The following is a 13513-nucleotide window of genomic DNA, read 5'->3' as shown; positions in this document are numbered from 1 at the left end:
CCTCAATCGTGACGGCCTGTGTGAACTTTGAAGGAAAGTGCTTAAAAAAGAACACAAGTGCGCCTGCATCACATTATCAGGAGGCTTGAGATGTAATATTATTCTGTTGGAAAGAAGATGAAAAAAAACACTATTGCTGCAGAGACTGGATACATGCCGTAGACTGAAGAGAGACAAGCTGTTCTTGTTGTCCATATAGGCACTTAGTTCACATTCAGATGGGCTATCTGGCATCAGTGAATATAGCTGAGCCAGTCTCAAATCTGCTTTGCTCTTTCTTGAGGGAATTCATCAAAACTCAGTGAACTTTGACAATCCTCCGCTATCCTCTCCCCACTGCCAACCCCAGTCTGTGATGGGAGGAGAGGAGAGGAGAGGAGAGGAGAGGAGAGGAGAGGAGAGGAGAGGAGAGGAGAGGAGAGGAGAGAGGAGGGGAGGGGAGGGGAGGGGAGGGGAGGAGAGGAGATCTATATTTAGACTATGTGAACAGCAAAAAATTACAAAAAAGAAAAGATTCTGCTGTTAATCTCTGGTCCTATTGTTCTACTGTACTGACTGTCTTCCTCCCTCTCGCTTTTTTTTTCTTTTTCTCCCTCTGTTTTTTTCACACTCTTTCACCCTTTTTTCCTTATTATTCTGTCTTCCTCTCGTCAATACAGTTTCAAGAGCTTTACCAGTTGACATTCGCAAAGCAGACAAATGACATGAATATTTATTAAAAAATCATTATTTATTATTCTTTTTTAGTGTTTAAGTTCTCTCTGTATTGCTTTGGTCTAATTTGCCAATCGGGCACGTTTTCTCTTGGCTCCCCTCTTCTTTCTGCCGTCTTCTTACTTCTTGTGCTTTCACTCCATCTCCATCTTTGCATTCCTCTCCCGCTGTTCGAAAGGCTGTTACTCAATAGCTGCTTCATGCACAACATTAATGATGAAAATAGTCACCCTATCTTCTCTGTTCCAGAGGCAGCTCCTGAGGGAGCTAGTTGCTCTCACTATAATAATATGTGTGTGCATGTCTGTGTGTGTGTGTGTGTGTGTGTGTGTGTTTGAATGCTTGCCTGCTTGCTTCGCTTTAATTTCAAAAAGCCACGCAGAAATATAGCCCTGAGACATTTTTGCTAAAAGCCCTGGTGGAGTGCACTTAATTCTTAAGCAGCCAAACTTGAATGAGGGTGAGAGAGCACACGCTGCCAGCATAATGGCTGCAAAGTAGGGTCCTCTGTGCCTGGGGCAACCTGGAGAACAGGCATGCAGCCCTGGCTTGCCAGGAACAACAAGGCTGTCTCCTACAATAGAGACCTTTCTGCTGGCTTATTAGGACGTCTGATGGACTCTAGATGGCTGCATGCTGACTCACCACTGCATTTCTGTTCTGTGGGCTCATGCATCACCTTCCTGTCAGGAGGATGGTGCAGGGCAGACAGACAGGCAGGCGGGCACGGCCCTACCCTCCTCTTTCTCTTTTCATTGCTCCATTCATGTCCTCCTCTTGTTCCTCTGTTAAGTTTTACACCCTTTGTGTTAGTTTGTGTCATTTTTTATGTTGAAGCAGTCACATGTTAAGCAAAGAGAGCAACTAATTGGCAGAGGAATGACAAGTATAAACAGTTGTCTCTCAGAATCTCCTGGCTTGGTTATTGTTAACTTAGCGTGACTTACATAACTGCTCAGTCTTTGTTCTGTCTCAAAGTTCTGTCGGCGCTCAGTGAGAGACTGATTCTGTGCAGCATGCAAGTCAATCGACCAACCTGGTTGATTTTATGTCATTTTTTCAAGATGTCTTAAAGCAGGAACTGACATAAGATTGATGTATGAAATAACTAGAAAGGAATGTGATGCTGGAGATGGGTACATGAGCTTTGTGGCGTGGTGGGAGAGGAGAGGAGAGGAGAGGAGATAGAGATAGAGATGGTGCATGAAAACAGAACAAAGCTCCTTTCTTACATGAGGGCTGGCTCGAAGCTGAAGAGCCCCACTGTACTGTACCAGTACGCGGGCGTGTACGCACCAGTGCTGCAGTCAGGGCATCAATTTTGTATAGGAAATGGCTGTTGAGGCAGCGCAGCAACGTCAGCTGTGAAGCACTTAGGCTGAGCGCACCACCCTCTCTCTCCCCCCTGTAACCACGGGGGTTGAGGGGAGGAGGGTTCTGCCTTTTCTGTGCAATGGGGGAGAAGAGAGCGCTGGCAGCAGAATCATGTCTGCCTCCGACTCGAGCGCTACAGGACTCATCTGTAACAAGGTATGCTGTTGATGCTCCCCGTTTTGTTAAATCACTCTGCATGCAAACTCAGTCTCTCCGTCCGTGAGTCCCCTGTTCGTCTGCTCTGAGACATCTTCTTCTCTCTGTTTTTCTCCTCTCCCCTCCCCTCTCACTCTTGTCTCAGCAGAAGTCTATTCTGGTTCACTCACTTTCCCAGCATCTCCCCACTTCTCCTCTCGACTCTTCCTCCTCTTCCTCATCTTCTTATTCTTATTTATGTATCTCAACTCTATGTAGGCTACTTTGCAGTCTGCATTGAACTTGTACCTCACAGAGCAGCCCATCTGTTGAATGAGTCTCATCTCTCGTGTTTTCATGAAGTCACTCCTACCTTTCAGTATTGCAGTTGAGCCCATACTTGTGTCTCTGTTTGTTTAGTCAGTTTTATGATGTTACTTTGGGAGTGCTACAGACCACTGTGAAATTTCAAAAATTGCAAAGATCCCTATGTAATACACTTAAAATGGAAGTGAATGACTATATCAATGGTCCAGTGAGAATATTTCAAAGATTTGTAGTATCTTTGTGTTGCTATCTGTCCACTTCAGCTCAGTAAGAAAAGACTGTCCATGGAAACACAAAGAGGGAAATTTGTACTAAACTGACCGCTTGATTTGATTAACTCAGACTACTGAAGCTTCATATTAACTTCACATAAACTTGGAATATTTTTTGAATAATCATTCAATCAATCATTCAAAGCTTGCAGTATGCATGCCCATAATATTTGTTCATGTTGCTATGAGGAAAGTTCTTAGTTGACAGTCATATTAAAATCTTCCAGGTTCTTATTTTGGTCTGTTCAAAAACACCAAGGTGAGTTTGTTGGCTTTAGGTGTTACAGTTGGCTCTAACAGACAAGAGTCCAAAATCTCTAAAGCTGGAAATGGTTTTAGACAGCACAGCATCAAGGGATGTGGCAGAGTTACCAATGAGGTGGCGTTTGTCAAGTCTACATAGTAAGTGACTAATATGTGAATTTATCACACAGATGTGAAAGTGAAAGACACTGAGGAGGAGAATGAGGCTTCATCAGTTCACATTATCTAAAACTTCCAACACAATCAAAAGAATTAATCATTAAACCTGTGCCGTATTAAAAATACTGATCTCCAACTTCTCAGTCAATCTTTGTATTGAAAGCTCAGACAGTTAATTTTAAGTTTGTCTTAAAAGATCTGGAATATCTTTGATGGGGCAACAGGGAGCAAAAAAATAGAAAAATGCACCCAGTAGAGTTCAGGACTCCGCCGGGTGACCTCTGCTACACCTAACCATAATAACTGTGAAGGGCGCTGCTACAGAAAACACTGTCTGATGGGGGAACAGACTTTGACACAACACCTGGTAACACTGGCCCCTTTATAACCATGATAGCAGTGAACATAACAGGACAAGAACTTTAGTCATGTTGTATAGATAAAGCTTGTTTTTGTCCTTTTGCAATGTGATTTTTCATTTCATTTTCAAAGCATTCAGTGTATGCTAATCTCCTGTGGCGAGCACATTGCACTCTCATGTTGACCAAAAAGTTGCTGGTGTATTGCACGAGTTAACTGACAAAGGTGTTCAGCACCTTGCTGGCATTATTGAAAGTTTTAAATGACCACTGCTGTGTTTGATTACATGAATACAAATAACATTTGTCAGGCTTTGGCGGGCAAATCTGGGCAAACATATGTTGTCCATAGCAGAAACAGGATACCAAACTGAAGCAGTTGAGCTTGTAGTCAATGACGGTATAAAATAGTCAAAAATAGACTTTTTAAACATTGTGAATCACTGCAACCATGAGAGGCTGTTGATCATGCAGGCGTAAATATGGACTATAAATATTAGGCTGATCGGTCAAGTAGTATGCGAGACAGACAGTCACACACACACTCACACACACACACACACAACCAAATGCATGAACTGATCATCATCATTAACATTATATCATTATATCATTACGTCAGGCCAGGCTTATTCCTGGCAGAGATAATGATGACAAAATTCTGTGCTTATCGAGTGATTATGCAGTTCAGCACTACTCAGAAGCTAAAAAAGCAGAAAGCAAAGAATATCTGAATGTTTTGCATCACTGAAACTAATCTGGACAGAGAAAGGGACTGGCAGTCCAGTGCTTCAGCTTTAAGGGAATGTGTCTTCTCTGCCATATATCATTTTTTTAATCTACAAGACAGTTTTCCCTATAGTCCCTCTACATCAAATCAAAACAATATGAACATGCCATCAGTATCGGTGAAGACAATGTAAAGCTATTTTGTGCAAAGTGGGACTCAGTCTGTACTTCAAAATATCAATCCTATTCATCCATCTGCAGAACTGTGTGTGCTTTAATTAGGTTTTGTTTTTCTGCTGGTAGACCCTTCAGACTCTTCAGGCAGGCTTTGATATTCAAATGATACCCACAAACTCTGAGCTGAATTCAGCTAATGCATTTTTATTTTTGGGTGGGGATGAGAGGGGGAAAAAAAGCAGAGGAGGGAAGGAAATGGTGGGGAGGTGGGAAGAGAAGAGAGAGGAGGACACAGGTAGGGAAAAAAGGGTAAAAGAAGGATGACGTTGTTATGGAGCTATATTTGGCTCTCAGATGTGGGTGCTCCTGTCTAGTATGTGAGGAGTCTTCCAGCTCTGCACCCAGCTGGGGAAGATCATGGATGCTGATGATGCAGTCAGACGACAAATGTGGGATTGGGTGAAGTGATGCTTTGTGAGAGTTTTATCTGTCTGGAACTTCATTTTTAAAAATTAAATTATGCACAATTTCAGATCACAAACTTCAAACTTAACAGATATAATTATACTTTGTTGATACAGACCAATCTAGAGGCTTAGAAAATTGATCCAAGGATGTATTTTGTTGCATTAACCTGTTTTATCATTACACTTGTTAGAGTTGTGTTTTTTCCCCGCTTGGTATCTGAGCTTTTTCCAAACATCTGGTGTCACTGGCTGAGTGGATAAATAGACAGCAAGCACTCTGCTGGTTGTTGGTGTTGTTGTAGCACTCATGCACATGTTGGTCCCCTGAGACGGCTGCTTTGGAAAGCTACAGGAACTTACTGGGCCTTGCAGGCTAGATCACATGGCTTCGGGAAAGGTCAGGCAGGTTCAGAGATAGGCTGAACAAGGAGAAAGACATGGCAGACACGGAGGGAGATGTAGGTGATCTGTGTGGAGCTGCATCAGGTCTATTTGCTGCAAGTCAACGGTTACTATAACATGAATAATTGTGGACTTGTGAAGTAGCAAGTAGTTATTTCTCTCCCCTACCTGTTTCTTTCAGGGTTCAGCCGATTCCTACACTAGTCGACCCTCGGATTCCGACCTGTCCCTGGAGGAGGACCAGGAGGCGTCTCGGCGTGAAGCCGAGCGCCAGGCTCAGCTACAGCTTGAGAGAGCCAAGGTGAGAGGGTCAAAGTTCAATGCTTGTCCTTAAATTCAGCTTCAGTTCCTGAGAGGCGGTATGTACTGAGTCACGCTAAGTCGTGTTAATACTCAGAGGTTGATTTTCAATAGACATTTTGTAGATTCATTAAGGTAAAATGAATCATTAGATTGAAGTATAATGGCAGTGATAATACATATTTTCATATATTTCATTTCAAATTTCATTGTTTTTTCAACAGTCTAAACCAGTAGCATTCGCAGTGAAAACTAATGTGAGTTACTGTGGGGCCCTGGATGAAGACTGTCCTGTCCAAGGTGCCGCTATTAACTTTGAAACCAAAGACTTTCTGCACATAAAAGAGGTGAGTGGGATTCAGCGTTAAGATTATCACATTACTAGCAAATAAAGACGTCTGATATCAGGCTTGATCCATGTTAACACATTTTTCAGCATAACTTGGGAGTCATAAAAGGTGTGTTTCACTGTCACGCAGAAATATAACAATGATTGGTGGATCGGTCGGCTGGTGAAGGAAGGGGCAGACATCACTTTCATCCCAAGCCCAGTCAAACTAGAGGCCATGAGGATAAAGCAAGAGCAGAAAGCAGCAGCAAGGTCAGAGGTCACACAGCTCTGAGAGAGAGTGCCTGTTATCAGTCCTCTACTTGTCTCCGGATCACTGCCTTTCTCTGTTGCCCTAATTCCACCAGCTTCCAGTCTTTGAAAACTTTTTTTAGAACAAGTTCTTGCTCATGTGTTGCTCAGTTTTAGAAGTTCTTCTTTCTAAATTGGCTCCTGAGGGGATGCACGCATAATGAGTCTTTGCATTATGTTGCTCCACAGGAAAGGAGGGAACGCTTCATCCGGAGGATGGAGGTCCACCCCGCCATCTGCAGGTAAGTGGGACTAGAGGAGTCCAGCTACTGTGTCTGTCTGTGCCGCCTCTACAGGGACTGCATGCTCTCACGGGACTATTCTTGGGCTAAAATGTTCCCTTTTGAACTAACATGTGCTTGGAAACATCCTCTCAGCATAGTTTGCCTTTTCCCTCAATCTAAGCGGAAAGATTATGAGTGATGACAACTAATTGGCCACATTGTAAATGTACTTCTTCAGTCCAGCATGGCGTGCATGTTTGCTTTGTTAATACACTCCTACAGAGCCTTAAAACCCAAACCCAAAGTCTTCTTATTAGCTTTTATCCTTCTTGCTTAATGTTCGTTCTGTTTATTCTGAAAGCCAAACAGAAGCAGAAACAGGTATGTTCACTATTGTGCCTCTACCTCTGTGTACCGCTTTACATATTTACATTTAATTTAAGAACACCCTCAATTGTACTGCTACACATATATGGCTCTGAACATTGCTAGTGACATACAGAGCGACTACACGTCATTTTTTGAGTGTGTTAGCTAAATGCATATGACATTACAGGAAATTCACATCATCATGTTGTATATTTTGCTCCTCCAAACCCTGTGCAGACTGAACATGTTCCTCCATATGATGTAGTCCCGTCTATGCGGCCAGTGGTGCTGGTGGGCCCTTCATTGAAAGGCTATGAGGTGAGACAACCATGAGCACAGCTTTTTGGTCAGAATAGTTTGGTTCTGTTTATTCAAGTCTTGTCTCATGTTTGGAGTAATTACAGGGATGTCTGCAGATATGGAGCAATTAGTCAATCAGTTAACCTAAAGAAAATTAACCTATGATTTTTTTTAGGAAACAATTATTTCACTAAAAATATCACTGAAATTAGATGCAGTCTTCCAGCTCGTTCTTTTTTCTTTTTAAATCCTTTTTAAATCTTACATTTCATGACATTAAATCATTTGGCTGTGGAGATGGCAGTGCTAGTCTGGCACATCCATAGGATCCTCAAACCAGTATTCTTTCTAAAGGCCAACAGGGGGTGACTCCACTGGCCCCAAAGCAAGTCAGTTTGTATGAAAAAGTCTAAATGAAAATGACCCTGCTTCTCACTTTATTTGTTACCTTAGTAAACACTTTCCTCATAAGTTTAAGGTCTCAGACGCTAATTTCAAGTCTTCTTCAATACAGCATGATGTTCATTTTCTAAATCATTTAGTTTAAAATAGACGATAAAGCAGGGCATGCTTTAGGGTGGGACTATCTTGTGACTAACCAATCAGAGGTGGGCAAAAAACTGCGCCACTTCTAGCTCCAATGTCAAGTTAGCGATGGCCGTAAATCAAAAATGAAAATGAAAATAAAAATGCTAAACTGAAGGCTTCAAAATTGCAGTCCACAAACCAGTGGGTGATACAGACTATGGGTCCACTACTTCAGTCCTGACTGATATATCTCGTCATCTAATGACTAGACTACCAGGACATTTAGTACAGACGTTTATGTGCGCTCAAACAATGAATCCTCCTGACTTTGGTGATCCCTTTTACTCTAGCACCATCATGAAGTTGACATTTATGGTTTTGGATTGGATGAATTGCTATAAAATTTAGCATACACATCCATGTCCCCTTTGGAATGAAACATAGTCATGTTGCTGATCCCTTTATTGTTCCTCTTGCACCACGAATTTCACTTTTATTTTAGTACTACTACCTGCAACATCAATGACATCCTTGTCAGACACAGCTGTCCCTGCACTAACTAGCAAATGTTAGCATGCTGATACACCAAACCAAGGCAGTGAGCATGTTAAACAGTATACCTGCTAAACATCTGCATGTTAGCATTGTCATTGTAAGCATGTTAGTTCAAAGAACTGCTGCGCCTAAACACAGCCTCTCAGAGCTGCTAGAATGTTTTGTTGTTAATTGTTTAATTTCAGATGGGTTTTTAATTGTATTTATTCAGTATTATTTGATCAATCTAAACTCAGTACATCAATAATTAATAAAGGAAACTGTACATACTGTATCTCAGTGTTTGAGCTCAGCCTTTGGTCTTTTCTTCTGCGGACGGCCATTTTTTGTTCCAGTTTAATCTGGGCTGTATTTTCTGGTCCAGTATGGAGCTGCCTGGTTTGATCTAAAGGGAATCACTCTCGCCTCCATTATCCCATTAACACTGATGCTAAACACCACAGTCACATCCTGATGAAATTAAAGCACACACATCGGGAATCTTAGATCCATTCGGAGTGCTGGAAGAACTGCATGCATGCCGCTTTACAATAGCCACTGTATGTGATATCCGCCTATACTAAACTCCCTGTAACACATATGGGATGAGATGTATGAAAACACATTGCAGTTAAACTCGATTCATCTTAGAACACGACAATTTCGAATGAATCTGCGGATATGCTGAAATGTGAGGCGTGTAATTGAACAGAATGTCTCTGTGCTACAACATTTTCTCTCTGCCTCGCTCTGTCTTCTGTGACTGCGCAGGCTGTGTGCCAAGCCGTTTGTTTTGTGTGTGTGTGAAATATTTATGCATTGCTCTGGTGATGTGCTTTGGGGATGCTCCAGTGGTGAACACCAGCCTCCCTCCTTCTCTCTTCCCATCTCGTTCTCATTCTCTCTGCTTTGTCTCTCTTGTACATATTATTTTCCATTGCTCACCATTGTTCTTCAACATTCCTTGTTTTTCTTTTGTTCTTCCTCTTTCCCTCTCTTGCACCTCCATCTCGTTGTTCCTCCGTCCTTCTGTTGCACTGTGGAAGAGCAACACCACTGTGCGCGTCATCCCCTACTCCAAAGGCCATCCATTTTTCAGGACTGTTTGAAAATAGACTGCTTGACTTCATCGTCACTGTGTACATGCAAACATGCGCAACCAAGCACAGACCATCTCTCTACATGTCATCCATAGATGTTTGAAGACATGGTTGTTCATCCAGAATATTGTTAATTTCAAATGTTTTACCACATACATAAGCACAGTGTGGCTGGAGCATCCAAGTAAAGTAAAAATAAGCAAAACACATTTTTGAGTGAAACAGGACTTTAATGGTGCTCATTTCCATCTGCGCTAACTGTTTTTTCAGGCGATAACACAAGCTTCTTTCATGAAGAATGTAATTTTACTAAAAACTTTGTTTAAAAAAGAACATTGTTATTTTAATGTCTTTCGGTCCCATCGAGTTGCACTAAATGTGAACGTGCCAAAGTGATTCATGGTGTGACTGTGTGCTGTTTATTCTACGCAGCTGTTTTGGCCAAGTCACTCTTGTAAAAGAGATAAAACTCAAAGTGATTAGTTGTCAACAATCAAGGCAACACTTTACTCACAGTCCCCTTACTCGGTATTCAGGAGCAGAATATAAACATTGAATACATGTTCATAACACACTTCAGTATAGTTGTAAGCAGATAGAAGTGTGTTTTGATTATTAATGTATTTGTCAGAGACTAGAACTTTTCCTGTGGGAAACCATAAGTGGAGGCTGGTTTGTAAGCACATAATGAATAACAATACTCTAAAACACTGGTGTGATAATATAAAGCAAGCTATTGGTTCATTGGAGTTTTACATTATACATTACATTACACTATATGATATCGTGTGTTATAAACACATGTTTTTTATAGTTCTTATAAATGCTAAATGGGGATTCAAACTAAAGTGTTGCCTTAATAAAAAATGGAAAAAAAATTGAAAATATCAGTAATAATGCAGTGTTATGTCTGCATAGGTCTATATTTTGTAACATTAGTCTCTCCTCCTGACTTCTGTCCACTCTTGCTTCCTCCTATCTGTCGCCTAGGTAACAGACATGATGCAGAAAGCCTTGTTTGACTTCCTAAAGCACAGGTTTGACGGCAGGTGGGTACGGCTGTCTCTGTTCCTCTCTACAGCTGCAGCTCAATGTACAGTAACAGTGTGACCGAGCTACAGAGCTGTTCGTGGGATTCTGACTATCGCGTTTCATGGTCGATAGGACACATGATGATGATGATTTATTTTTAGCTAGCAGAGAGTTGAAGTTCATCTCATCCTTTGAAATGGAACAGTTGTGGATGTGATGTGATAAGACGCTTCTTCTGTAGGATCTCCATTACGCGGGTGACTGCTGATCTGTCATTGGCGAAGCGCTCTGTGCTGAACAAGAAGGCCATAATGGAGAGATCCAACACACGCTCCAGTCTGGGTGAGTGATGACACACTTGTCTTTGATCTTTTTCGCTAAATAAAGATTAGTACCTGCTAAATATAGATGCCTCTTCTGTCTTTAATATGAAGTCTGTTCTAAACCTAAGCAAGTGATGTTGCTCTGTTAAATACATCTTCTTGGTTGTTGTTTTTTTTCTGGTTTGCTGGCAGCTGAGGTCCAGAGCGAGATAGAGAGGATCTTTGAGTTGGCCAAATCTCTTCAGCTGGTCGTCCTGGATGCAGACACCATCAACCACCCAGCACAGCTCCTCAAAACTTCTCTGGCTCCCATTATCGTCTACGTCAAAGTGTCCTCACCTAAAGTAGAGCACAACCCACATAAACTTCACAGTTCACTAAAAACAAATGTTTTCCCCCTCATGGTTGTTGGTTATTATTAAAGTCAGATCTGAAGTAGCGGAATTATCTACTAGTTGACTGACAGGGACAGGTAACAACACCTTTGACTCCCAAGACTTGTGATGAGCACTTTTCACAAATTTTTTGACATTTTATAGATGATTAATCAATTCAATAATCAGTTAAATTAAAATCATTAGCTGCAGTCCTGTTTTGAATGATTCACAGAATATGTTGTTTGAATTTCCTGACATTTAATGACTCATGAGTCATGGGTCATACAGACTATAGTGGGTTTCAAATCTTGTAGGCATTAAAAGGAGGTTGAAAGATGGAAAACAGTGTTGAAATTTCAAATGATATGCTCACTTTGTGTGACTAAATAAGAAGAAGAAAACAAAAAGGAAATTATATTACAACTATGTATTTAACCTCAACCAAATCCCATTCAGATTTTGTTATTTCTTTTTTAACTGCTCGACTGTCTTCGTCTTTGGCTCATCACACAGGTTCTTCAGAGGCTGATCAAATCTCGAGGGAAGTCACAAAGCAAACACCTCAACGTCCAAATGATGGCAGGGGACAAGCTGGCTCAGTGTCCACCTGTACGTCACTCTTCCTAAAACTCAGAATAAAGATGCTCAGAAAAGGCTTTTGAAATAAAGTCGTAATTCATACAACTCTTTTTCGTAGTGACTTTTCTTTCTCATCTCTCGTGTTCCTGTCTTGGACTCATTAGGAGATGTTCGATGTCATCCTGGATGAGAATCAGCTGGAGGATGCATGTGAACACCTTGCAGAGTACCTGGAAATTTACTGGCGTGCTACACATCTGCCCTGTTCTGCCCCTGTTAACCCCTTACTGGAACAAAACGTGATCACACCTCCCTCAGCTAACTCCAGCCAACAGGTAAGACAAACACACAACTGATGCTTCATTTATTAACATGTTGGCTACATTATTAATTACTTGTCTGTCTCTCGTGTCCATTCACCAGTTTTCTGAGACTCAAGAGTTGATAGAATGATTACTACCACAGACATAGGTGAGAAGACATTTATTTCTTTCTCTCTTTCTTTGGGAAGCTCTAGTCTTTGTTTTGTTTTGTTAATAGTTTCTGGTGTTGTTCTGTCCTCACAGGAGGAGCTTGTGCTGTCGGCTGGGGTCAGACAAGGAGGTCATAGAGCACAGGGACCAGGGCGCCACCAGGGGGCAGCAGCAGCCCTCATCTTTTCAAAGCCAGCCACCACCTTCTCTGGCCACACCTGGGGCGAAGAAGAGAGCAAGAGCAGGAGTCCCTCTAGAGAGAAAGAGCAGGGGGCTGGTGAGCTGGAGGAAGAGGAGGAACAAAAAGAGGGAGAGGAGCAGGAGGAGGAGGAAGATTTGACCAAACATAGGAGCCTCCAACTCACTGCTGCCCCCTCGGCGGGAGCTCCCTGCTCCCACCGCCACGCGACAACTCAGGGCCGCTTTCTACAGCTGCACATGTACTGGTAACAAAGACCAGTACAGCAGTGCAGTCACTGCACACCACCTTCCCTCACCCTCCCTCCCACCCTGACCTTGTTCCCAACTTCCTGCTTTCACACCAGAAGTTGCATCCCCCTCCTGGCGAAGCTGAGCCAGCCCATGTGTGATCAGACACCCACTGTGGCTGTCCCAGACGCAGATCAGCTCATTCAGCTCTCATTGCAGACCAATGGCACACCTGTGAAGTCAGAGTATGATAGCATGCAGTACTGTAGCGCAGCAATGCTATCAGTGCAACACAAAATTCAAACATGAATAGCTTCCCATTGTAGGGTGTCCTCTCTGATAAACCTCACTTCCCCCTCTGGCCAAAGAGTACAGAGAGTGACAGAATTCAATTTTGTATGTCTTCCATCGCCACAGCTCCCTGTGAGCTGTCATTCCAGTTTAACCAAATGTTTCCTCAAAGGCACAGTTGTTCCTTTATCACCTTCTTTTTTTAATCCAGTAGCCTTTTTAGATTTATTCTTTCTTTTTTTTTTTTTTTTACAGTAAATATCTACACTACTATCTATAATTCATATCTTGGCCCTCAGTAGAGCTGATCACATATCTGTAGGGAACAGTGATGCAAAACCCATGCATGACAAGCACAGGCTTGCACATCAACAGTCTATATGCATCTTTTGTCACAGCTGTGAATGTATAAATGCTGGTCCGTTTTCTTTGGACGGATTATTTAATAACTGTGGTTTGTTTGCGGATGGTTGGTAGCAAATCCCATAACCTGACTCAAATGACAATGCAATTCAGTATTAACCAGAAACTGTGGTTCTTGATATTAGTTATAGTAGTCTGAGACAAGAAGGCTCTTCCAACAAATGCAAAACAAATCACTGAGTCAGACAGTTTGGCTTCAAATGTGATTCTAA

The 13513-nt window shown here is 42.0% G+C and overlaps 1 protein-coding gene across 1 annotated transcript; it reads left to right on the top strand.

Moving 5' to 3' along the window:
• Positions 1 to 2192: 2192 nt before the first annotated feature.
• cacnb3b (calcium channel, voltage-dependent, beta 3b) lies at positions 2193 to 12581 on the top strand. The gene is made up of 14 exons (XM_070839104.1): positions 2193 to 2244; positions 5561 to 5680; positions 5904 to 6026; positions 6159 to 6280; positions 6509 to 6561; positions 6905 to 6924; positions 7150 to 7230; positions 10365 to 10423; positions 10648 to 10748; positions 10922 to 11073; positions 11620 to 11715; positions 11850 to 12020; positions 12109 to 12156; positions 12252 to 12581. Exons 1-13 carry the CDS (start codon positions 2200 to 2202, stop codon positions 12136 to 12138), a joined length of 1173 nt encoding a protein of 390 aa, XP_070695205.1. The 5' UTR covers positions 2193 to 2199; the 3' UTR covers positions 12139 to 12156; positions 12252 to 12581.
• The last annotated feature ends 932 nt before the right edge of the window (positions 12582 to 13513 follow it).

This window comes from Pempheris klunzingeri, chromosome 11 (genome assembly GCF_042242105.1).
Source record: "Pempheris klunzingeri isolate RE-2024b chromosome 11, fPemKlu1.hap1, whole genome shotgun sequence".
NCBI lineage: Eukaryota > Metazoa > Chordata > Actinopteri > Acropomatiformes > Pempheridae > Pempheris > Pempheris klunzingeri.
This window is presented reverse-complemented; position numbering and strand designations above follow the sequence as displayed.

Excerpts from the sequence above, each read along its gene's own strand:
- cacnb3b (XM_070839104.1), top strand. The coding sequence starts at position 2,200 with ATGTCTGCCTCCGACTCGAGCGCTACAGGACTCATCTGTAACAAG. Across the intron at positions 5,681-5,903 it reads TACAGCTTGAGAGAGCCAAG|TCTAAACCAGTAGCATTCGC; the intron begins GTGAGAGGGTCA and ends TTTTTTCAACAG. Across the intron at positions 10,424-10,647 it reads AAGCACAGGTTTGACGGCAG|GATCTCCATTACGCGGGTGA; the intron begins GTGGGTACGGCT and ends CTTCTTCTGTAG.